Source organism: Sinohyriopsis cumingii, chromosome 16, assembly GCF_028554795.1.
Source record: "Sinohyriopsis cumingii isolate HCF-2022 chromosome 16, ASM2855479v2, whole genome shotgun sequence".
Classification (NCBI taxonomy): domain Eukaryota; kingdom Metazoa; phylum Mollusca; class Bivalvia; order Unionida; family Unionidae; genus Sinohyriopsis; species Sinohyriopsis cumingii.
The window spans coordinates 24,437,524-24,463,272 of record NC_142976.1 but is presented as its reverse complement, the minus strand read 5'-3'; the positions used below and the strand labels follow the sequence as shown (position 1 = coordinate 24,463,272).

General features: G+C 37.6%; 1 protein-coding gene across 1 annotated transcript in view; it reads right to left on the bottom strand.

Annotated features, from left to right (window-relative positions):
* LOC149780081 (contactin-like) overlaps positions 1 to 25,749 on the bottom strand; it is a 104,998-nt gene that overhangs the window by 53,235 nt on the left and 26,014 nt on the right. The window contains exons 8-12 of the mRNA XM_089936839.1: positions 19,578 to 19,673; positions 18,897 to 19,130; positions 12,001 to 12,106; positions 1,412 to 1,599; positions 343 to 615 (exon numbers count right to left, since the gene is read on the bottom strand). Coding sequence (XP_089792965.1) covers positions 343 to 615; positions 1,412 to 1,599; positions 12,001 to 12,106; positions 18,897 to 19,130; positions 19,578 to 19,673 — 897 coding nt within the window. The remainder of the gene's footprint in view (positions 1 to 342; positions 616 to 1,411; positions 1,600 to 12,000; positions 12,107 to 18,896; positions 19,131 to 19,577; positions 19,674 to 25,749) is intronic.

Here is a 25,749-nt window from a genome sequence, read left to right as displayed (position 1 = left end):
ACGTACCATATTTTGTAAACTTTTCAAACCAAAACATATTGTCTCATCTGCGAGAGGGATTTGGGTAAAGTTTCAAACCAAATTACATTGTCTCATATCGGAGAGGGAAGCTGGGTAAATATTCAAAGCAAACATTATCTCATCTCGGAGAGGGAATTTGGATAAAGTTCCAAAACTAAAACAAATTGTCTCAAGTCGGAGAAGGAAGTTGGGTTAACTCGTCTGTGAAGTAAAACAAACTGAAAATATTTCGCTGAACAGGAAAACATAAATACGTCCGTAATCGTCCAGACTGTTCCAAAAATTAAGTGAAAGCATGCATTATGAGATAGGAGAACTTACAAAGCACACGTAACTGTGCTCCGCTGGTGGCCGATCCAAAAGCATTGGTAGCAATGCATTGATACATGCCACTATCTCGGGTTTTTTCCAGACGACGGATCCAAAGGACATTTTCTCTGATTTCTATTTCTCCGGGTACATTGGTGAGAGTTAAGGAATTCTTGTACCATGTGTAGGTTGCCCATGGTTTGGCCTGAACCTCACAGCGCCATATTAGTTCCGAACCTTCATCGGCATGCATGTCATGGAGAGGTATAATGAATGTCGGTTTTGCTGAAACGAGAATACACGAGGATTGTATAAAGGAAGCACTGAAAATCAAATGTTCAGGACATAAGTGTTTTGACAACGCAGAATAATACAAGGCTGTATCTAGTTTTTGTAAGGTGTTCTGATGTATCTTCATATATTCTCATGTACATGAAATGATGCTGAGATATATTTTGAACAATGGGTAACTGAAGCTACTTTCACAAGGTGTCGAGGTCAAATCGACAAACTGTTTATAAATGGTTCTCTATCCTCAACCTGACGCCTCATCCCCTTAGACTGTGACGCATGGGTCGTAACCCTAATCCATTACATATAGTATGTTACGTCGGGACTGGAATGCTTGACTAGATAGTTAAAAAATGTTAAAAAATATTGTTGTGTAGCAGTATACATACGTCTTAGATAATTTGAGTCATATCCCTAAGTTATACAGTGGAAATCCTCAACATTATATCTCGTTGTAATTCATAACATTAAACGGTAAAACTGACTGACTGAATCAGCAAGCTTTCCAAATTAAACAAATTACAGCAATGACCTAACCTGTAGTACACACAGCTCATCTGAAAACTTTTTTTTCTGTTTTAATTGGTGGACTCAAATCACAATAAATTAAAAGTTAACTGAAATAGAATAACACGATATAGCATTTCAAACCTGGAATGGTCAAATGCACCAAATTAGATCGAATTGCATGAAAGAATATATCTCTAGAAGTATTAGCAGTAACTTTAATGAAACGGCTGTTTTAAGTAAAAAGGTTAAGAAAAACTTGAAAATTCTAATACAACGTTACCTTGGATGACCAGATAAATAGATTTTGCGGCGGCTACGGATCCCACTACCCTATGCACGTGGCACGTATAGTTCCCTTCATCCTCCATCTTGGCGTTGGGAATGATCAGAATTCTGTTGGAATCGGAGAGTTTGTAGCCTTGAGGCATGTGTGCGTCGCTACGTGTCCACCGATAAAGCAGGGGCATTCTAGTCAAAGATTTGCAAATCTTAATTACAAAGCTTTTCTTTCTATGAAGTTCAACAAATTTCTAACAAAATATATTTTTGAATTCTACAGATGCAAAAGAATCAAATTTCGTACCTATGGCACATCCAGTATCTCTAGCCACATATGTTCGGAGGCCATGGAACATATAGACTTTAGACAAATAATGAAAATGTAAAAATACTGGAATGTAAAATTGCAAATTTAAAAGTTCCTGTGAAAAAGTTTGAACAATTCATTTAATGCAGAACCATGACTATTGAGCAATGCATCTGGAGTTAATACGCGATACATGAAACAATTCAGCACAATATATGTATATCGTAACTGAGTCTCTGGTGAATGGATATTTGAGATGACATCAGAATATCTTTTGAGGGAAATTTCAAGGAAGAAAATGACTCATCCTAAATGTAGTTCTTGGCACGCAATGACATGTATTATTCCTTACATAATAAAATTTGCTTCCATCTTTGGTTTTTCATTATTCAATGAAAACATATTTTTATATATATTCAGTTTTGCATGTGACTTAAACTTGCTAGCAATATACGAACTATTTACTGTACTGGCTTCGTATTGTGTTACTGTAAAATGTTATTATAGTACGGCTATGAGTTAGGCAACGTTACCCACGATGTCCCCATCTTGAGATACCGTACTAGCATATGCAGTATAATATGTAACAATTCAAAATCCAGAGTTAAAAACCATCGAGATTCTTTTAATCCTTGATTTTGAAACACTGTTGGTGTTAATGCAGTCAAATCACCGTGACGTCGCACATACTATTCTTCTCAGCTACTAATTCTATTAGTATATGTGATTTTAATACCTTCTGTTTTGCTGATAATTTTACTATACCCTGTCACTCTGAAGAAACATTTTCATTTCCAACTATCAAGCTTAAGTTGATATTGCATTATCTGTTCTTCCACGTTCTAACATGGAATTTGAGCCTTTTTGCATACTTGGACAAATGGGTATTACCTGACTCACCATTGTAAAATCATAATGCAAACCATACTATTTTCGATTATATTTGACTATAAAAGTCAGGCAGTAGTCCAAAGGTTTTTCTTTGTCAAAAACTGAAGGAACAAGTGTTGCTAATGACGGTCAGAAAAGATAGTAAAATGAGAAAATACGACAGCACAATGCCTCCGTTGACCGTAATATAGGGAATAGACGATACCCCACATGCGCCTGTAGAAAGTATTGTGGGGACAGACGATACCCTCATGCCTCTGTAGATATTACAATGGGAATAGACGATACCCAAGTCCGTCTATAGACAGTACAATGGAAATATCTATACTCCATTTTACTGTGTATGTTATACGGCGTAATTAATGGTTGACTGACAAGGCCTCTAACTTACTACAAGTATGTCTAAAATCTCATCAAGACTCTTTTCTTTTTAAAAAAAAAACTATATTTTCGTTCCTTGTGTCATATAGTTTATCATTTTTGAATGTTTTTATCAAAGCATTTTAAGAGGTTTCCTATCAGACATATTATGTGCTATAAAAAAAACCTTACAATTAAATTATGCTATTAATATTGCCTTCTGGCAGATGTTTTAATACTGGACGGCATGAATTTATTTAAGAAAAAGTACTGTTTTAATTCGACTATCTAACAATGGGAACTACCTTTATCTAACTTCTCTGTCGTTTAAAAAGGATAGAAAAAGGTTTAAATTTAATTGTATGTTAATTTGGACAATAGTAATGAGAGACTGTGATACTTTTGTATGCTGAAGTCCGAATCACGACTATGCCTAAGGAGATTTTAATGACCCAGTGTAATACATGAATAGTGTTGATTAGATGATCGATGGGCCCGTTATCATTCAAATCCATCACAATGAACTAGTTCATAATACGAACAGGTGTCACACATATCACCGTGTAACAATTTTTTGGTTTGTTCCTGGGTAGTAAGTGTTATGTCTTAATTGCTTATGCCACAAAAGTATAGAAAACGGTTATCATTCCCCACAAACTTTGCTTTTGTGACCAGGACCGTGATGTTTTGAAATTTACCATTTTCCAGAACATTCCAGACAGATTCAGTGCTGATTATACTTGGAGTAACTTCTAGAATTTTCGAGACCTTTCCCGTAATATAAATAGTAATATAAATTCAGGTGCCTTAAGCCCACCAGTTCACTTTAGTTCCAACTGCCTAAGTGGATACATATATGCATTTTTCTGAGATTACGTCAAGAGGCTGCAAGCATCCGGCAGGTGCATTTAGCTATGTCTGCGGCCAATTTATCAAGACAAGAGTGAAAAAGTACTCCGTGGAACCAATTTATATGATGTGTGAGGCCTACAAGGCATATTTCGGCATGCCTGTTGTGGATCAAGACAAATCTTGGGTACCTCATTTCACCTGTGAGCACTGCAAAACAAAATCTGGAAGGTAAGATGGACAAATGTTCCTCAGAATTTTATGCAATAAAATTTGTTAAAAATTTTAAAATTTTAAAGGTTTTTAATTTTAAAATGTTTTACAATTTTCAGCGTTAATGAAACAATATATCATGTATGATAAAATTTGCGAGAATCTGTTACACATTATTTATTAGTGAAAAAAATGTGGTTTTGTAGGATGGTACAAAAGGGAAAAAAAAGATAGCCATTAAGTTTGCTATCCCAAGAATAAGGCGGGAATCCACTGACCACTCAAGCAACTATTATTTTGCATGGTGGACCCTTCCAAACGTCAGACTGGCAAGAATGCACCTGCTGTCATGTATCCAGACCTTCCTTCATCCATCTCCCCAGTGCCACACTGCCCTGAGGTCTCTGTACCAACTCCTCTGGAGAGAGAGCAGCCGTCTTTAGAAGAGAGCAACAAATCAGAGAGCGAGGTAGATGTTGTAGATCCAGATGACAATTTCAGAGGTAGAGCTGAGGAGATAAACCCACACTACCCCTGTCACGGAATTGTGTACGAGTTATATCAATATGTATATGTTGTCAAAAATCTACTCGGGTTTTGTTGCCGCGTACAGCGTCACCCGAAGGTGGTATATTTTTTCGGCTTAGTTATTTCGAAATCCTGGGCGAAACTCAGACCATGACGCACGAACAAATTGCCTGCAGCGGGGAAACTAAATACCTAGCTGCGCATATCTGTCACAGCTAGTGTACATATAGTGCAAATTCTCGATAAACAAATCACATTACGCCAAGTCTTGTCAGGAAGCTTATCCCTTTACAGAAGCAAATCTCCAGCTGTAGAGGTAATGAAATTTTCTTTATTACTATTCGTTTGTACGACAGAATTGTTTTCATACTTTAGATGTAATAGAACCTTAATGTTTCAAAAATACTTCTATCTGCAAACATATTCATTGAATGCAGTAGCTAACTAGCAGGAAACATATTTATTCTAAATTCTACGGAGAGTCAATACCTAGGTTATACAACGCCATATTAGAAATACTTTAGTCTGGTTCGCGTTAGCTATTTGTTGTAAATGAACAAACAAATTGATATTTAATTATACGCTGTTTGCATTAAACGATTAATGTAATGGGTAACGAATTCATGTGCTCGCATGCGCTACATATATCAATGCAGAAGTACTTAACCGTGTCATATGTACTACACGGTTTAGTTATCATTTTAGCTGCCTAAATGCCATGCCTTGTATATGGTTTGATGTGGAGTCAGCAGCTGTAGAGCTGCTTTATACATACCTGCCATGCCTTGAACATCGTTTGATGTGGACTCACAGAACTGTGGTGTTTCGTGTGACGTATACGCTGTGTTTTGGTGACGTTGGATCGGAAGAGGGGACTGGTTTTCTCGGTGCGAGGGACCAGGGCTTTGCGACCAACCGGTCTTTGATGTTAGGGATCCTTCAACAGACTGAGAGGAGCGGACCATGCGTGGGTGCTTCTATGGCCATTTACTAGAGCGCGTGGAACCGGAGTTAACATCATGGTCGTCAAATGGGCGCCACGATAGCTATAGTGTTCCATGTTATTTCCACAATTGCATTTATAATGTCATTCATTCATATTATGTCGTTATATGAACGATCGATAGGTTCATAATTTCATTCATTCCTATTATGTCGTTATATGAACGATCAATAGGTTCATAATGTCATTCATTCCTATTGCTATGTCGTTATGTGAACGATCGATAGGTGGTTCATAATGTCATTCATTCCTACTGTTATGTCTTATATGAACGATCGATAGGTTCATCATTTCATTCATTCCTATTCCTATTTCAATATCGGTTTACGATCGATATGTTCATAATTACACGCATTGCTATATCGTTATGTGAACGATCGATAGGCTAATAATTTCATTCATTCCTATTGCTATATCGTTATGTGAACGATCGATAGGTTTATAATGATGTTCATTCCTATTGCAATGCCGTTGTGTGAACGATCGATAGGTTCATAATTTCATCCATTCTATCGTTATATGAACGATCGATAGGTTCGTAATTTCATTCATTCCTATTGTTATATGAACGATCGATAGGTTCGTAATTTACACTTCTTTTCAATATCGTTTTATGAACGATACACAATTGCATTCTTTTCTAAATCGTTATTTGAACGATACATTCATAATTACATTCTTTTCTAAATCGTTATTTGAACGATACATTCAAGACTCTTTATATTGGGGTGTAGGTCACTTTTATTTTGTTGATCGGTGATAGGAATTCACGTTTGTTTTGAAATTCCATTTGTTAAATTCATGTTTTGAGTTTTTCCTCGTTGAGTTATTTGTTGATGATAGTTCCATGTTAAGAACTTTATGATTTTCCTTATCTTTTTGTTTATAATGGTGTCAGATTTGTTAATATTTAAATTGCGTTTATAAATAAACATCTTGTAAACGCAGTTGCTTTTGGTGTCTTCCCTAATCCAGCCGCAACCCGGCTTTATCCTGTGACAACCCCAACTAAAAATATCTCAAGGATTTGATCAGAGATCTTGGTCTCACCGAGTTCTATTCCGAGCTTTTGACGTCTAGGCTCAAGCAGTGGAATTTGTTGGATGAAAGTGTACACGTCGCAGATCAGAGGAAGTGTCACCAAGGTTTTTCCAGCTTCTTCACCTCTCGAGATGGGATCTGCTTCTGCCACAATGTGACCGGTCTGTTCGAGGCTATCGGAATCGCCTGTAACCAGAATGAGTGGTGCTTCTTCATTAAAAGCTCATCCAGGAGCCTCGAAGCCGCTCTGATCCATAATGGGAACAAGTAGCCATATCTACCCCTGGCTCACTCGGTGCACCTCAAAGAGGATTACAACAGCATCAAGACCTGGCTGGACGCCTTGAATTATGCTGAGTACGGCTGGGAGGACATCGGAGACTTCAAAATGGTGGCATTCCTGATGGGTCTCCAAGGCGTTTTTACCAAGTTTCCCTGCTATATTTGCATTTGGGACAGCATGGTCACCAAGGCGCACTACCACAGGAGGGACTGGCCACAGCGGAACGAGTTATCTGTGTGGAGTAACAACGTAAAGTGGGACCCACACGTGGCACCCCGGAAGGTGTTGATGCCTCCACTGCACATCAAATTGGGCCTTATGAAACAGTTCATCAGAGCTCTAGATAAGGAGTCGGCAGCCTTCAAGTAACTTCAAGACTTCTTCCCTAATCAGTCTGAGGCAACGGTCAAAGCAGATGTCTTCGTCGGACCACAGATAAAGATCCTGGATTACAATGAATTACCAAGAAGCTCACTGGTAAGGATACATCGGCTTGGAAAAGCTTTGTCGCAGTGGTTCGGGGCTTCCTGGGCAATCACAAGTCCGAAAACAAAACAAAACTGGTGTGGTTGAGACTCTGGTGAAGAACTATGGCACAATGGGCTGCAGGATGTCACTCAAAGTCCATATCTTTTTTTCTTTGCTCATCTTGATAAATTCAAGGAGAACATGGGAGCGTACTCAGATGAGCAAGGTGAGCGCTTCCGCCAAGATATACCGGACTTTGAACGTAGCTACCAGGGAGAGTATAACGAGAACATGATGGAAGACTACATTTGTGAAAGTGATTTACGGTAAAATCGTAAATCTCGAAAAACTACTCTTTCATAAATCCTTCGTGGTCATTGTTGTATTACTTTAGTATAAATGTTAATGTTGATTCATATGTTGTTTTTCTGACTTTATGTGAACGAAGAAACACAAATTCAACCCGTTTTTTCGTGTGAAATGGATAAGTTTCAAAATATCACTGTCCTGGTCACAAAAGCAAGTTTGTGGGGAATAATAGCCGTTTTCTATGGTTTTTGGGTATAAGAAATTACGAAAAAACACTTACTACCCAGGAACAAAAATTGTGATATATTCAAGCACATCATGGATATATGCTTATCTATATCAATATCCGACTATAAATGTAGCATATAGATTGATATACGTATCAGTTTCAGCTGTCCGTCAGCCAATCAAAATTAATTTAAAATACTGACGGTATAAGCTTCCACCAGAAAGATTGATCGGATATATGGGGCTAGAATGGTAACAAATTCATTCAATCAGATACAATGTCACTTTGTTAATATTTATGGATGCTGCTCAAAATCATATTCGTCTGAGATACAATTGATATCTCATTACATTTCAGGTTTAAAGAACTTTACACCTAATCAGAAGGACAAACCTTAGATTCGTAAAATGCTAAGCTAAAATTCGTTAATAAGAGTACATCTGATTTTAATCTAATTTGTCTGAAAGGTTGAAACAATACATTACATTCAAAGTTCGGTCAAAACCTGTCGGGAAATATGGTCTCCTTAATTTTTCCAGGTTTGTGACAATTAAAGCACATTTCGACTGACGGATGGTTCACTAAGCACGACGGATATATGGCCATACTATAAATGGGCATGACTGCGAGTTGAGCCTAAATGTTATGGATTCCCCTTAATATATGAATTGTTTTAAAGCGAAATCTGAGTTGCTGATGAAATGTGCAAAAATTTCATATTCCCATATTTATCAACAAAAGTATATAAGGTCTTTGCTTCCGCACATGATACAAGCAGAACAGTGGAGAACCCGAGGTAGAAAGGGAAAAGATTAAGTCGCAATTGTTGCGAGATTATAGCTTCAAACGGAAAATCCTATGTTAACATATCCGTAAGTTAACATCATGGATCTGTTTGGCAATGTATATAATTTGTGTGTGTCATTGCGTATGTGTGTGACTTTCGATGAAATTGAGCTGTTTATTACTGTTAAAATATATTTATGGTAAATTATGAATCATAGTAACAAAGTGTTTATTATAATGCAGAAATATTTGTGTTAGAAAGGGTGTCTAGATTAAAGCTTCAAAGGGAAATTCAACATTTTGCCGACAACTCTTCAGCCACTTGGGGAAGAATGGCAAGTTTGCATGGAGAAAGATACTGCCCTAGTGACTATGGGAGTTTAACAACATGGACACAGAAAACGTAACCTTGTGTTTTTAAATGAAATGGAAATGTACCATTAAAGAAAGAAACGGCAAACCTATTTCAAGAAACAAAATTTAAGTTCTTATTTTCAGGGTGCACAAATTTGGATTATAAAAAAAATCATGTTTTTTGTTTCTTTTACATTGTGACACATTTGCAACTGAAAAGTTCATGTTACTTTTATAATGTATATATTAAATAAACAAATACAAAAATTGCACAAATTACAAAAATTGTAATATATGGGGGATTTTGTTTTCATTTGATTAAGAACTCATTGAGTAGTATGACTTTTCCAGGAGATCAAGCCCGTCTCTGAAAATGACTGTATATGTCTGTCTTCAATAAAACTAAAAATTAAACCCCTTACCCTTCGTGTGTGATATAATGTTTGTAGGTATAGCAAGCACTCCTACCGTTCGTATATTTCAGAGGCAGCAAGAAAACCTTTTCCTTAACAAGCACAAGCTCTTCATCAGAATGCTGAACGATAGTCAGAATAAGTTAAAGCGTGGCGTCACTTTTAATTAAGTATATCTATACTGTGTGCTTAACTTTTTTCCATGATTGATGATAGAATTTTCACTTTGTATTGTAGGGAAATATTTACATTGTTGAAGTTTACTTAAATTGTTAGTTTCATTTTTCCTTTCGGCTACTTATTTTAGGACCATAGAATAGTAAGTGTTTCTACGATGTACAGCGGAGAAACGGTGCAAGTATAGTAAAACATGGCTGAAATAAAGACGTTGTGTTGGGCTTCTCCTGCCGTCGATAAATCTTATACTCGGGGTGACAGAATAACTGATGCTGTTGCAGTAGCGAGTACTCTTTAGCTTTGAGCGATTTCTTATCTCTTTTGCAAGAACTTTTCATGGCCGTACCAGCTACACCTCCTTTTCCATAATTACCACCTTATGATGATTTGAATGAAGCCACAAGCAACAGAAGGAGTATTTAAACACTCTTTCCATGACCAAGGAGATGTAGAACAGGCATGTTTTTAACAGGAAGAAGATGAAAATAGAAAGTAACAGGAGAAAAAGAGTACATTTTTGAACCAATGCCGAAAAAGTAGAGAAAATAAATCTGTTAATATGTTACAAGACATATTTTGGCAGAACTAAAATACCTGAGAGAAACATATCACATACTTTTGGTGAAACCCAATGGAAAGAGAAATATACCTACACTGATGTCATGTAATTTCTCTCTTAAACTTAGAAACCAGCCATTTTTCACTTTGCTTGTCGACATCCATTGGTCAGACAATTTCTGTCGAAAGCTGAACATGATTGATGCCGTCACTGTTGTAAGATAAGAAACCAGCACTGCGCTATGTCGGACATGGAAGGTGCTCCTTATGCGATACGCTATTCTCATTTCGCGCTTGAAATGATGCAGTGCTCGGCCTAAAATTTACGAGCATATTTTCTTTCAAGGAATAACTTACGTACGTTATTTTCATAAAAGTCAGTGTCCTAGGTTTACCAATTAACGTGGAAATCAAAAACATCTGGGTTTGTCAACAACGAAGTTCACCCTTTAAATTATTCCACCACCCCAGCTGATCATCAATATTCAGCCGATTCTTATTTTCATCTAATATTCACTTTCTTTTCTCAGATCGGCTTAGGAAAAGAGGGGTTGCCTCTCTTAATTCAACCTCGAATAAATTTTTACGTCTATTGCGAATGTTGTTTTCATTAGATTAGTCACAAACGGAATTAGCCCAATGTATCACATGACTACTCTTGGGAACTAACGAAAAGAACAGAATAACGAGCGACTTCTATGACTGATTAAAGGGTGTCACCTCATAATTTTAAAATGACTATTTGAACATCGTTTAAACCTAACATCTTGCTCATTTGAAAGAACGGTTTATGTCAGATAGCTTCTTCTATGAAAGAATGAACGCTTTTAGCATGCAAAAAAACTTTCGTGATCATGGGCTAAATGCAAAATCGTAATCAACACCAGAAGAAGATGAAATGTGATAGGCCACGGTGAGTCTATTTTCTTTTGCTACTTCTGCAGTGAGGTAGTGGCACATAACCATGTACACCCCTAACGATGTTTTGTGATTCTAGATGGGATATTGCATACATAGCATTCAAAAATAGCAACTTGGTCAAGATCTAATCACAAAAAAATTGAATATGGCTGTAAAATGTAAACTATAGGACACAGTGAGATCGTTTGATTATACAGATATAATATCAATAATGATGTATACTATCATCTAGGATGTAGAACACAGAATCGAACAAAAGGAAGTCAGCAAATGTGAGATATGGTTCATTTCGGCATCTTTTATGAAGAGTGTGTAATTACATGCTAATATATTCAGCACCTCACCCAGTAACACGATTCACAAAAGATTATTGGTCATAAACAAAATGCAAAAACCTAACCTAAGCTAGTAAACTGTGAAATACCGGTTACCGTGACCTTCATTTGTTGTAAGGTTGTGGTACTAATATAATTGCATACAGTCACATAGTTTACTGATTCTAGCATGAAGTTACTTAAATAAATAAACGGAAAATACAAAATTTAAACAAGGTCAATGAAGTGTGAAATATGGGGCATAATGATACGCGCTTTTGATGAGGGTGTAGTACTCGTCAAGATGCGCGCCCCTTAACATGTTTTATGATTCCAGGTATGACAGTTTGAATACGGGGTGCAATAAAACCTGAGCTGGACGTAAAAACTGAACGAAGAATGTACAAAAATATGTGCACAAAGTTAACAATATAATGCACAAAATTAACAACATATGCACAAACTTAACAAATCATTATATAATACAACGGCGAGATTTTAATTATAAAGTTATACTAATGAGTAGTCGTTATGATCTCTTTTCTGCCGTTTGGTCAGTTTCACATTTAATTGTGTACAGCCTTACCTTCCGTAGGCAAAGCACTCAAGTCTGATGTCCTGGCCAACAAGAGCTGGTCTTGGAAAAACAGCAATGAAATCATTGTGGATAATAGGACCATACTCGCTTGAGGCTGAAATTGTAAGTGATCAGAAACTTCTTGCATTGTCAAAATTATTTGCTAGTTGGATTTTTCCATATTGTTAACAACCTAAACAGGATAAACACCTGTAGTATCGTACATAAAATACTTCTGATGGCAATTGTTTCTGAAACAAACCTTATGGAATGTTAGCTTGCTAGTACACTAAGGCGCAAAATTGACCCAGAGTTACTTCAATAGACTCCGATTTCTAAATCTTATTCAGAAGCTGTCCTTAAAAGCACATCATTAAATCTATGGGATAAAGGCAAGTAGCTTTTAGTAGAGTAAGAAAAACAAGGTCACTAAACATTTGCAAACCACTAACAATCAAGAAAACCACATTCTGGTACTTTTTTGCAAACGAAAATTAGTTTTAAGACGAGGAACACAGTTCAAGTTCGTGCTCTCCTAAAAATCTAACTTTACACGAAATCTAGTGTTATCTTCAGGTACTTTTACTATCGCAATAGGCGTACAATTCATATCTCACCATCAGGATTTGAAATGTTTGTATTTATTAGCCAAAGCGCTCATATAATTCCATAAAAAGTACAGAATTTCAACAAAATTAACGAAATTTCCAAATCCGCACAATCGATGAAAAGTCCGCAATTTGCGAAAAAAATTGGCAGATGTGTTTACCTTCTTTTAGAAGCAGCATGATTTGAACTCGTCGTTACATTCAAGTTGGATTTATATTCAATGCTTTGAATTTGAACGTAATTCATTTATATTTTATAGATTTATTCTTGAGTTTAACTTAAGAAAAAATCTTCAAACTGTATATTGTTTCTGCTTTTCATAGAATATCACGTGTAAAGTAAATTCCATGTCACTGTAAAACGTGGTCCAAACGAGTTCCCAAATTTTACTGTTGAAATTAAATGAGTCAGATTATCCAAAGTAACCGACTGCATTATCGTTCTTAATTAATACTCGGTTTGCTGTTTCGTCAGAACAGAAAGAGTCATTTCAAGCAAAAATGGTGGATTTCTGCATAATACAGTCACAAATGTGATAACAACTGAAAAGGACAATTATATTCTCTTTCTTTGAATTTCTGAACAATTATTTTCTCTTTCTTTGAATTTCTGAATGAGGAAACATACCCCAAATAGGGATCTACAGATAATGTGGTTTTAAAAAAAGTATTATGTACAAATTTAATAGCAGATTCTACTTATCATTCTTATTTTCCAAATATTTAACAATTTTCTAAATCATCACATGCTCTGAAAACGTTGAAAACAAACGTATTTCATGGGTAAATCCACACTGAATCAAGGATTTGGGACATGCTAGTGGATTTTGTAAAGAAATTGGTTTTCCGGGAAAATGTCCAGACGCCTCTATGGTCAGATGTAAACATTTGGTCAGAGACTATGAAGAGGCTGGTAGTCACTGCGTTGACTGTACCTTGGAAGGAGAGGCGTGATAATTCTCATAAAAGAAAGTCGACCAAATATGCAGAGCTGATAGTAACATACGAGAGCAGGACACGGAGTACTTGGTTGTTCCTGGCAGAAGTTGCAAGAAGAGGGTATGCTGCACAGTCGGTCTGAAAGATGCTCCAGAAATAACAGGAAAAACTGCAATGTGGCGGTTCAAGCACTGGACAAATCTATTGAAAGACCGTTCAGCTGATTATCGTTCAAGCTTGAGGGCAAGAGCAGACTGCCTAGCATTGACCGGTTGTGTCTGATCAAACGGCGTCAAGATATATCTTAGAGTAAGTGCAAAACACCCAGTGATAGCTGGTTCCGCCTGATGATGACAGTACTTCAGCAGTAAATACACTGTATTACAGTATTGATTCTTCTGGACAACCAGTGGCTGCCAGGAAAGGGTGGATCGGTGACGTTGGAGAGACAGATGGTAGCTAGGAAATACTATATCGGGTGCATGACTGAGTGGCATCTCTTCGTACAGCCCTCACAAGGGGACATCAACTACACAACAATATGATGAACACCCTAAAAGCCCTCAGAGATGGGAGATGAAAGGTGCGAGATTACGGATTTAATGGTAACGAAACGGTTGGTTTCATGGATATTGACAGGCATGTTACTGAAGGCTAGATGCTATTATGGGAAACTGTTCAAGAATGCAAGAGGTCTGAAAACCCATTAATCAAGGTCGCGCAGAGTCTAGTTCTGGCGAGATGGAGGAGGATATCAGCCAGGTATCACACCACAGTCTATTAATCAGATATATCCCAGGCAAGTTCAACGGTAAGAGTAGAAGACAGGGAGATTCTACACATTTTTCTCAGGATTGAAAAGAAAGTAATAAATTCGTCACAATTACTTTGGATTTGAGCGCATATTGCTTACAGTCAGTCTGAGCTGCAACACCACAGCGAAGATCAAGATCAATAACAGGAATTAGAGTTAGAAAGAAGAGAGATAATATAATAGCCTAAGATGAACAAATAGGAAGGCGTGGGAACAGTTTGATGATGGCTTCGAGAATATCCTGAAAGCTGATATGCAGGGCAATGTCGATGAGAGGATCCGACCCCTCTCTACAATCACGTATAGCAGAGGAAAATATAGATTTGGTGCCATAAAACAAGATCAAGCCCCCAACCTGTATATCAAGTAGATAGAAATCCGAGCTAAGGAAGATACGGCAGGAATTTCCGTCATCGATAAGTCAGTTTAATGACGCTAGACAACAAGAAAAGATGGAACTGAAAATAATTTCAGCAGGTCCTCATAAATGGAGCTTAAAGTTAGGATAAAAGAAAAACTGCTAGAGAGAACGGAAATAATGAAGTCATTCAAGAGGGCGGCCTTTGTCGTAAATCCCTGGAAATTTGCTTCAATTCACCTGGAAGAAGAGCGGTAATTTGCAACGTTGCAGAGTAGAAACAGAAGTTCTCCTGAAACAAACAAACAAATTCCGATCCTCACAAAGATCATCTGACAGGGCATTAGGGTATCCTACATATATAGCCAACATGTTGTGCTCTGGAAATAGGGAAACCAACCTGGAATGAACTGTGTAGAGTAGAAAGGAACGTTTGCCCTAATCCGGCCACATGACTTTGTGGTATCCCCAAAACAAGATGTGCCCAAAGTTACTTAGATGTCTGTGGGAACTGATGCGGGTAATATGGAGGAAGGCGATTATCCCCGCTTGTTGGCAGTATACTGTGATCTGCTCTCTACCAAAGTAGGAGGACTCCAAAGATATTAGTCACTTTTGGACAATATTGCTACGGAGCGTTGATGAAAATACATTCTTCTCTGTCTTGGCATAGAGAATTACCAAATACATAATTGCAAAATGTATATCGATCCATCAATGCAGAAAGGAGGCGCACATACATCTTCTGCGAGCGTTTCAAACATGGATGACATACGTTAGCTCAACAGAAAAACAAAAGATTCAAAATTGTAATCTGACAATCGTATAGCTATAGCTTTACCTTGCTTATGCCTCAGAATCGAACAGGCTGATGTAATTTGCCATTGACCATTAAAATATGCAAGACATTACAGCAACATTCAGAAAGGATTTACTGGAAAGAAGGTCGCCACTTTAAGGACTGAGCTTAAAAGATGGATCGCCACAGACTTTATCATCTCTGTTATACTATTTTGGAATGAACCTCATAATCAAAGCAGAAGAACGGGAGAAAAGAGGACCCAAAACAATGGCAGGGAAACGCTTACTATCCAACAGGGGATCGACGTATTACCTGACAGTTACCAATGACACGCATATCCAGGCAAGATATGCGTTGATAGCACTGTATAAGGCTGTATCATAGGCTCACATGAAGGTTCGGGCAAGTAATTCTAGGAACATGATATTAGGAAAGGGTCGTTTGTGATGAAGATTGAAGATTAGCAGACCGCACCCATCATGGATAATGCTGTAAAGTGCCTTGGTAGGTGGTAGGTGGCGACGCTGAAATATATCAACGGTATCAAATGACTAAAGAATGGATGCGGAAGACTGACAGCTCAGGCAAATTGAAGACGTTGGTGTACCAGTTAGAATTAGGGTATGGTCTGGCAATTGATGCCATATGAGATAGCAACGACCATTATGGACAACTTATAGAGGACAACCAGCAAGTATCTGAGCGGATGGCTTGGAGTCTCGTCATCATTGTCAGGAGCTGGGCTCTATACTAGGTCTAAATGATCTAACTACCACTGACATCAGTGGTGGAAGAGTTCAAGGTGGCCAAAGCAAGAGTACATATAATGCTGAAGCATTGGCATCACAAGAGGGTCGCTACTGTTTGCATTGGAATCAAGACTAGTAGAAAGTGGTAGGTTTTGCGTGCAGTTCAATCACCAGAAAGCAGACACAAGGAAATAGTGATCACAAACTACTCTGGGAGACTGTGAATGGAAACAGGTCACAACCAGCCCTAGAAGAAAGCTAACCCAGCTAAGAGAAGGTAAATGATCGAGTACGAGCAAAGAAGAGTGAAGGACGAGAGTCGACATCAACGATTGTCCAACTGGGAAGCCAAGCAGCATGGACAAGGTGATATCTACCCAAGAGAAGGCTAATGTGGTCGGATATCTGGAATTACGAACATCTCCGGATAGAGTTTCTGCTGATATCAATATATGATCTTTTGCCATCTCTCAAAACATGCACTGATGGATCCTTATTGAATATCCTGTTTGTGCTTTCTGTAGAAAAAGATGTAGCCCAGAGCACATCATGTTAGCATGCTAAATGGCATTAATACAAAGCAGCTAAAGAAGGAGGTATGGCAGGGTCCTCTGCCAAATAGCATACATCTTGGAATCCAACGGAGAGAAAGACGAAACCCCAGCAGCAATAACCAGTCCAAGAATTATCATCTTTTTTCGAAAAGGAAGAAAACAGCAAAATGTCTTAACAGAAGAGGGAACTCATTATTGAATCTGAGAATTGTGACGTGCGTGTAGATCTCTGGAAAAAATTGGTTTTCCCAAATAATGTCCAGACTACTTTATGCCCAGATGAAGAAAATTGTTAGAACTTAGGAAGAGGCTGTTGATCAGTGAGATAACTGTACGATGGGAGAAAATGTGATCTCACATATTAAACAAAAGTATCAGAACAGATAGAGATATGAGAGAGCATGGAATGGGTAACTAATTGTTTATATAAATGAAAAACGGTGGGAATCTCCTGCTGAATCGGTCTGAAAGTTGCTCATCCCTCTAGGGATAACATAGAGAAACCGCAAAGTGTCAATTAAAGCACTAGGCTAAACTACTGAAAGAGCGTCCAGCCGGTTATCGACGAATCGTGAGGACAACAGTTAACTGCCTACCACCAATAGGCAGTGACTGATATACACAGCTACCCTACCATCAAGATGGTTTTCTGGGATAAGGGACGAAACACCCAGTAATATATGGTCTCAGTTAATGATGATGGTAGTGAAGCCAAAGATAATTTGTATTACTATGCACACATATCATTTAGACAATCAATGAAAAGAAAAAAAGTGAGAGCGAGCAGGCGGGAAAATGGCAGGCGAGAGAGAGAGATAGAGGAGGCGAGAGACACAGAGAGATAGAGAGAGAAGTGGGAAGGAAGAAGATAATTAGTAATAAATATATGAAGAATATTATGAGAAACTAAGTGGTCACTTTTCTTATAATAAAAATATTTTAAATGCAGACATAAATTCCTTTAACCTATAAACCATTGATTTATAAGATTTGCGGTGGAGAGGGGACTATAACAACAAATATCGAGAAGAACCAAAAACATTATGATTTGAGTTTACAGTTAAAGGGATTGTTGTTGTTGTTGTAGGGTTTAACGCCACTTTTCAGCACACGATATGCTATACATGGCGGCCAGTATTAATGGTGGAGGAAGAACCTGGGAAAACCCCGGAAAGAACTACCGACCCACGAGAAGCTACTGGCAAGCTTTCTCACATATCCACATAGGCTGAATCCGAGACAGTTAAAGAGAACGGGATGCCCCGTGATATATTGCAAATAAATGTGAATTATTGTTGATAGCTTTGATCTATAATATGGATGTGATGTATGTTTTTCCAAATGTGGCTTATATATTTTAAAAATTCGAAAATGCGCAGAGATTGCAATTATGCGTTCAAATGCAACGTAGTTTAGAAACTATCCAACAATTTTCATTCGTTTTCTTTTGTTGTTTCCATCCATCAGTGACTAAATGTATCGTACGTGTAGCATTAGTTGTTTCAGTGTCTTATATTTAAAAAGGATTAATGTCAATTCATAACATATCACAAATTCTGCACATTTATAATCGCTTTTTTTTAGTAAAGTCGTTGTTTTAGTGCGAGGTCACTTCGTACTACGTATTGTGGGCAAATAATAAACACGCCAACTTTTGTGAAGGTCATACATGTACATATAATTATTAGCAAATGATGCAATAGAAATTTAGTATGCAACCAATGATGTGTTTACAGGTTTGGAAGCTTTAAAATAATTTAAAACAGAAACCTTCATGTCTGACTTTTGAGAAAGGAAACTATACTCAACTGTCCATATGTTCTGACTGTTACAATTACAACATGCTTGCAAAAGTGTAGTGTCTATTTAATATTAATTTTTCTTAGTTTAGACGGTAAGCAGTATTAATATTTCCATGCTGTGTTATCTCCAAATATAATATAGCGGAATTAGAATATAATTTGTCTTTGGAATAATGTCAGCAGCATGAACAAATACGTATTGCCAAGTTAGACGCTGCAAACCTTCCTACATTGGCCTCTCTAGAGATTAAAATATTAGCTACTTGGTCTTCTACTTACGGGCTCCTCTTATCTTCAGTTGGATCCCCTTACTGGTCCTGCTGGGAGGTTGGACCATTGAAATTTGATCCCCGGGTAGACCGGTCAGAGTCACAACGCAGTGGTAAAACCCGCTGTCATATGCCTGCACCTCCGAGAAATAAAGGTTACCGTTGCTTGATATGAACTGGTACGTCTGAAGTTCCGGGCGAATGAAGTTAAATATGTTGTCCTTGTACCATTGAAAAGTCAGGGCTAGAAAAAAAGTTTACCAAAACTATACAATATGATATCCCCAAATAATTATATATTTATTAAATTAGTTCAAAACTTGTAAATGGAGACAGACAGAGAGACAGACAGATAGAGAGAGAGGCAGACAAAGAGACAGGCAGATAGAGAAACAGGTATATAGAGCTTGTTCACACATGTCTGTGGACTTTTCGCTAAAAGAAAGATATAGATCAGAAATATTAAGACAAGTGTATCGTATCATGATGGCAGAATCCTAAATGATGTCTCAAATACCAAAATGTGATCTCTTAAAATCGCAGCTAAAATATATTAATTTATTGGTGAAAGATTTAACATAATTTATTTTAAAAGGATTAAGTGTGGATTGTCCATACTTTAGAAATTGGGTAGATGATTTTATCGCCAGCATGATAGGCGGAAAAGAGAAACAGATAAGAGTAATCTTACCTGGTTTTGCAGATGGCGGATTACACTGTAAGTAGGTTCCATGGTAAAGAGCTGCCTCGACTGGACCCGGAGTATTAGGACTAAACTGATCGAGTCCTGAAATAAGTCATGTCTATTCAATAGCATGTTTCGTATACAAGCATGCAACATGTACAAAATATGCAAATGTATAAATTCAACTTATCATATAGTAAATTTAAGCCGTATGGTAGTAGTGCAGGGTTATAAAATAGTACACGGCTCCATTCTGATAATATGTTTTATTACATCAGAGTACAACTTTCTTAAAGCTTCAGATGTAAGTTGAAGAAAGAAAAGAGAATATATATATATATATATATATATATATATATATATATATATATATATATATATATAATTTCTTAGCGCTTAATTTTAGCTGCTTGTTAAACATTTCATAATTTAGTGGATTTTTTTCATATTTTTAAACAGCAGTAGCCAATATAATGTGAGATTGTATTTGACGAAAACCTCATTTCGATTTAGTGTTTATTTCCTTAAGTACAATAATCAATTTAAAAGTTAAAACAGGAGCAGTTATATTTGGTATTTACATTCCTGAGGAAAACTAACATGCCTGCTGATTATAAATTTCTGAGGCATGATTCATATATTTGTTTAGCACACAACTACTGTGTTATTTAGGTTAATATGCCAGTCTCAAGATTTGTAAATTACATATTTTTGATAAAATCTGAGGCGATTTTGATTGGCTGTCATTGTTGAACTAACTTAAAATATTGTCTGAATGTGAACAGACATACTTTAATTTCATACAAATTTGCAAAAGAGCCAAAACGCTCACTGTCGTGATAGGTACAATTGTTAAAATTGCTAAGAATCATAAAACAAGAAAGGTGAAAAAGAAGGAATCCATGAATAATCTGTCTGTTGAGTTTTTATTAATATCATTGATTTTCACGCTGATTAGGTGTCATTTGTCCCCATACTAACTGAGATCAGATAGCTAAGTTGTTTCAGCTTCTGATTTGTAGTCCAGTGGTCATGGATTCTATACTCAGCTAGGCCAGACTGAATAGGTTGCCTCGGTCTGTTCTTGGGAAAGGCACAATTATGTCCAATTTATTTGGCATGGTATAGCCAGTAATGTGTTAAAAGTACTATTAAAACATATAAAACACAAATAGCCTATTATTGAAAAAATACAGAATCAATAGCAGACGAGTTCCAAAAACAATGAAAACATGCACAGACAGTTTCTGCCCGTTAGTGAACATAAGATTAAAACAATGCCTTAAAACTATTGCACACACACATAAAAATCAAGAATGAACTAAGGCACATCTCCCCAGTAACACCCGGTTTTACAACCAATTCTCAACGACATGGTCACCTGCTCTTTAAGCTTTGTAGCACACTGGCGATATAACACTCTACTGGATTCTCGAGGAGCTGACCAGTATTTGCGAAATGAGAACTTTTAGTTTGTTTGAAGGTTCTCGTTTAGGTGACTTGACATCAGGCGCCTCTTGGATAACAGAAACTTCCTTTTTGGCATGATGATTGTGTCATGGAATGAGATGCAGCAGTAAGAAGTTAAGGCTTCCCCGCAACATATTATGTGTACAGAGGAGACTCGTTAATCCGGACTGAGGTTATCTGGAAACCTCGCTATCCGGACAAAATTCAACGGAAACGGAATTCTTAAACGTTAATTTGCTCCTTTAATAAAAACAAAATCCGCGTTCCGGCGGAAATCAAAATCGGGGAACAAAGTATACAATTACTACGAAACCTGTCTCAATAATCCGGAATTATTCTGTCCAAAATTAAGAAAATTCGTATGTGAAAATACAGTCAGATAACACAGATTCACCTATGCAAAATTTGGAGGTGTGTCAATGTATCAATCTCTGATCGGTCAAATTCTAGTGGTACATTAAAGTTATCAACTGATCACGTGATCATGTGCGTGGAAAAACTAGGTAGCGTGACCATATTGTAACCAGCGATTGTATAAACAATGTTTTAGCTAGTCGCTGACGGGGGTGTTAATAATTAACTAAGCACACTGGGATGAAATCGTCCACGCTTTTTGACATAACATATGGTAAATAAATTAAGTGTCATTAAGCCTCTTTGTTGTTTACCAATTGTATGGAACAATCACAGATTATTGATGGCTATACTAACACAGTTGATTGATTTAAGCTGTGTACAGTATAGGGCTTCATTTCAGAATAAAATGGGTACGTCAGTTATCAGCCAAGCCAAGGACATCATAGCAACACTCATTTCGTACTTCGAGCAGACGTCACCAATATGACATAAAACACAATAGTGAAGCCCTTGAGGTTCTATCACTAATCACTGCAGATCGATCCGCCACAGAATCCAGGTAAACAAAGGTTATAGATTTCTTTAGGAAATTGACATAAGAAATGTATGTACAGTACATACATGTACATGTACGTAATGTGATGCGCTCGATGTGTTAATTGCTTAAACTTATATTTACTGTACGTGTATATTATATGTACTGGACATGTATGTACATACACATGTTATAATAATGTGAAATAAACATAAGTCAATAGATGTATTCATTAATTTATTTCAACCATTATTGAATAGGCAGTACATGTACAGATAGCATATGCATGCTGTTGTACATATATACGGTATGGTGACATCGTAAATATAAAAATGTGAATGATTCAATTATCCGGAAAACTCGTTAATCCAGACATATTCACTGGGAACAAAAGTGTCCGTATTAACAAGGCTCCTCTGTACCAATGACAGCAGGGAACACGTGCATGTCTGGTTGCAGAACATTCAGCAACGGTTGTCACAAACAGACGAATAGAAGGGTGGACTAGTAGGGTCAGCAGCACCTAAACACGGATGAAAAGCAATGAAAAAAATGTAACGCAAACGCCGAGTATGTCGATCAGATGGTCACCGAGACCAACCTTACGATCCGAGGCTACCATGATGTGGACCAAACACTGAAGAAAATAGTGGTTTCAACCTCCGTCGTCGCTAGGTCACGCAGTACAGGGTCAGACTATGAGCAACAAGTTCCACATATAAGCTGTCATTAACCCCGAAAGCCACAGCACGGTGAACCAAAATGACGTTCATGCCCTGCCATACCATGACGATAGTGATGGTCACTCACGACTGCCCCATGATCTTTCCAGCCATATTATCGAAAATATCATTCAGTGACACAAAATTCCCCGTGACACTTAAGATTAACTTAAGATGATACTCTTGTAACAAAGGACAAGCACAGCCTCAAAAATAAAACGGACGCGGTAGGTCTCTTTGCATAGAGAGTTCGCGCCTATCGGCGGGCAGCTGGTACGTACCAAGAAGAAATAGTGCTTTTTAACAAGCAAAGTCGGCTCAACAAGGGCTACAAGAGCATTCTTATGTAACAGACTCCGCCAAACCTATGTAAAGCACAAGGAACATAACAGCGGCAATGTCTGAATGACTGAAGCAGCTCGAGACAAAGTCCACAAGCTATAGACAAACAGAGCTACTGATGTCACTTTTCGCCCCTTTGCGAATCTGATCGCTTCCAGCTCACTTTCCGAACCATTCTTAAATACTGTTTTTCAGCAACTGAGAAAACGACCAGGTAAAGGCCCTCACCCAAATCACTGAGGCATATCAAACAGGTGCCCGCCAAAGTGGTCCCCAAAGACATGAACAGTATATTAGTGGACGAACGGGCACGTAAAATGCGTGTGGCTTCTCATGTTCACAGGGGCTCCTGAGTCTAGTCTTACAAGCAAGTGCTGGTGCATCACGTAGCGAACCGGGTCGAGTTTATCAAAATAAGTGCTCCTCAAGAGTAGTTGGGCATTCACGAAATAAAGACGGCGTCGGTGTCATGGAATTGTGTGTAGAAAAATGCATTATATATAAACAAACACGTATTCTGGTTTGTTGGCGCGTACCCCTTTGCCCGAGGGTGGATCAGGTATAGTTTTAGCTCTTTCGTAACACTACATTCAATTTATCCATTACTGCATGCGCAAAGTGCCTGTAGTTAGTAACGCGATTATCTAGAGTTCACTGACTCTTGGTTTACACCACAGCCAGATTAATTGGAGATGAAAATCTTGTTGTCGTCTCGCAATACACTGAGTTTTATCAAGAAGCTGTCAACTAATCTGAAGCAATCTTTAGCTGTCGAGGTATGTGAAATATAAAATTATATTATTTATGGCTATCTTTTTTACGTTATAACTGTATTTTACAGAGGGTCAGACCCATCATGCCACATAACATGCTATCAAATAGACTAGTCTGCCTCAAGTTAAGCATTTTCATAACTGGACAGACAAACTGATTTTAACTACACGTTGCATGCGTTAATGATATAGCATTATCCGAGTTCTTATAATTCAGTGAGATTATTTTTTCGGGCATAGGTTCGTGTAATAATGTACTTATTATAAATATAATCTCGTACAGTAGTTCTAGTGAAATGATTTAATGTGTAACGATGTAATTTCCTGAGCTCGGATTCGTAATATATATTAATGTATTCGTACTTTACCGTGCCTCGTGTACCACAAGGCTCAGTCATTGTATTTCTATTTTTCCTGAGAAAACGTAAAACACTGCGAGGTTTTATGTAACCCGAATTCTGGAGGCGACGGTGACGTTGGTTCAAACGACAACATCGGGATTACTCGCAGTAAGGGACCAAAACATTGCGACCCATGTGAATGTAGAGAATAACGAGGCTCTCCAGGGGTACCTCCAGCAGACTGTGAAGAAGTGTGCATGTGTGGTGGTTCCTTGGCCATTCGACGAGAGTTCTGGAATCGGAAATGCATCGCTCTCGTCAACTGAACGCCACGAGATACATATATTTCTTTTTATTTTTATCACTATTTTTCAATATCACTATATGAGTGAAATCAACAATGCAATATTTATATAATAAATACATCTTACCCGTGGGTGAAAGATACATTATTCATATTTATGTATAAATTCTATACATTTATCATCCATGATGTTAGACCCATAATTCCATCATATATGTTAATTACTTTCATAAGCTGATTCTTGTTTGAGCATTTGCTGCCGTTACGTAATCTGGTTAGTTCCTTGTAAAAACAATACATTTCTTTATATCAAATGCTGAACTAGGTTCACAACATGCTCTTAAACCCATTGTTGGACTTTATTTCATCGTTCAGTTTACCTTATACATAGACATCTTATTAACGAAACAGTTTTCAGTGTCATTGCTAAATAAAATCCAAACTCTGTCTGAGCATTTTACAGTTGATGTGAACTAGTTCACCTTCAAATGTTTGTCTGGGATCTTTAATGACTACAAGCTGCAAGTCGTTTTCACGTTATGACGCAGTCGGAACGATGTGATGTTCATGCGCTATCAGCAAACTCGACAGGGTAAGAGGAATAAAGCTGGCGCCAGGTTGAGCGAAAAATAGACCAAGAAGTTTTAATACCTCGTAAACCTTATCCATTTGAAACATAGCGCTTGCTTGCATCAGAACAAAGGTATACAGAATGCCTTGTGACCTGCAGCCCTACATTTTATACTTTCCTGTGACGATCTATTCTGATTCAATAGTCTTCTATTGTTTCTATCCATATCTTCTAACTACATGGTTGATGTCCAATAAATGATGCCGGTTATGTACTTAATTATTTAGAAGTACATGCATTCATATTTTCAACTGTGTTGCCTGCATTTAGAACTGAGGCAAGTGCTTTCCTCGCCCTTTGAAAGTGTTCTTTTTTAATCTCAACCTTCGTCTAATCTCATGTTTTACTGTCTGCTTCAATGAGGCCTAAGTAGTTCTAACCTTGGTTCTCATCTAGATGCTTCACTCTGGTTATCGGAGACCTTGGTGTTTCCTCTTTTTCTAGTTTGCCACGCTTGATTCCTAGATCAGAGCACTTGCTGAGTCCAAATTCCATTGAGATGTCACTGTTAACCTCTGTAATGTCTGGACCAGCGAGTCTTTTTCATGCTCATTTAACCCACAAAGTTACAGATTTGTGATGAACAGCAAATAATTGATATGTGAGGGGTTATTCTTTGGTTGGTGCCCTGCCTTGTGCTGTCTAACCATTCTTCTTAGTGTCATCACTGATCACGAACAGTGGAAGTGGCAGCAAGGCATCT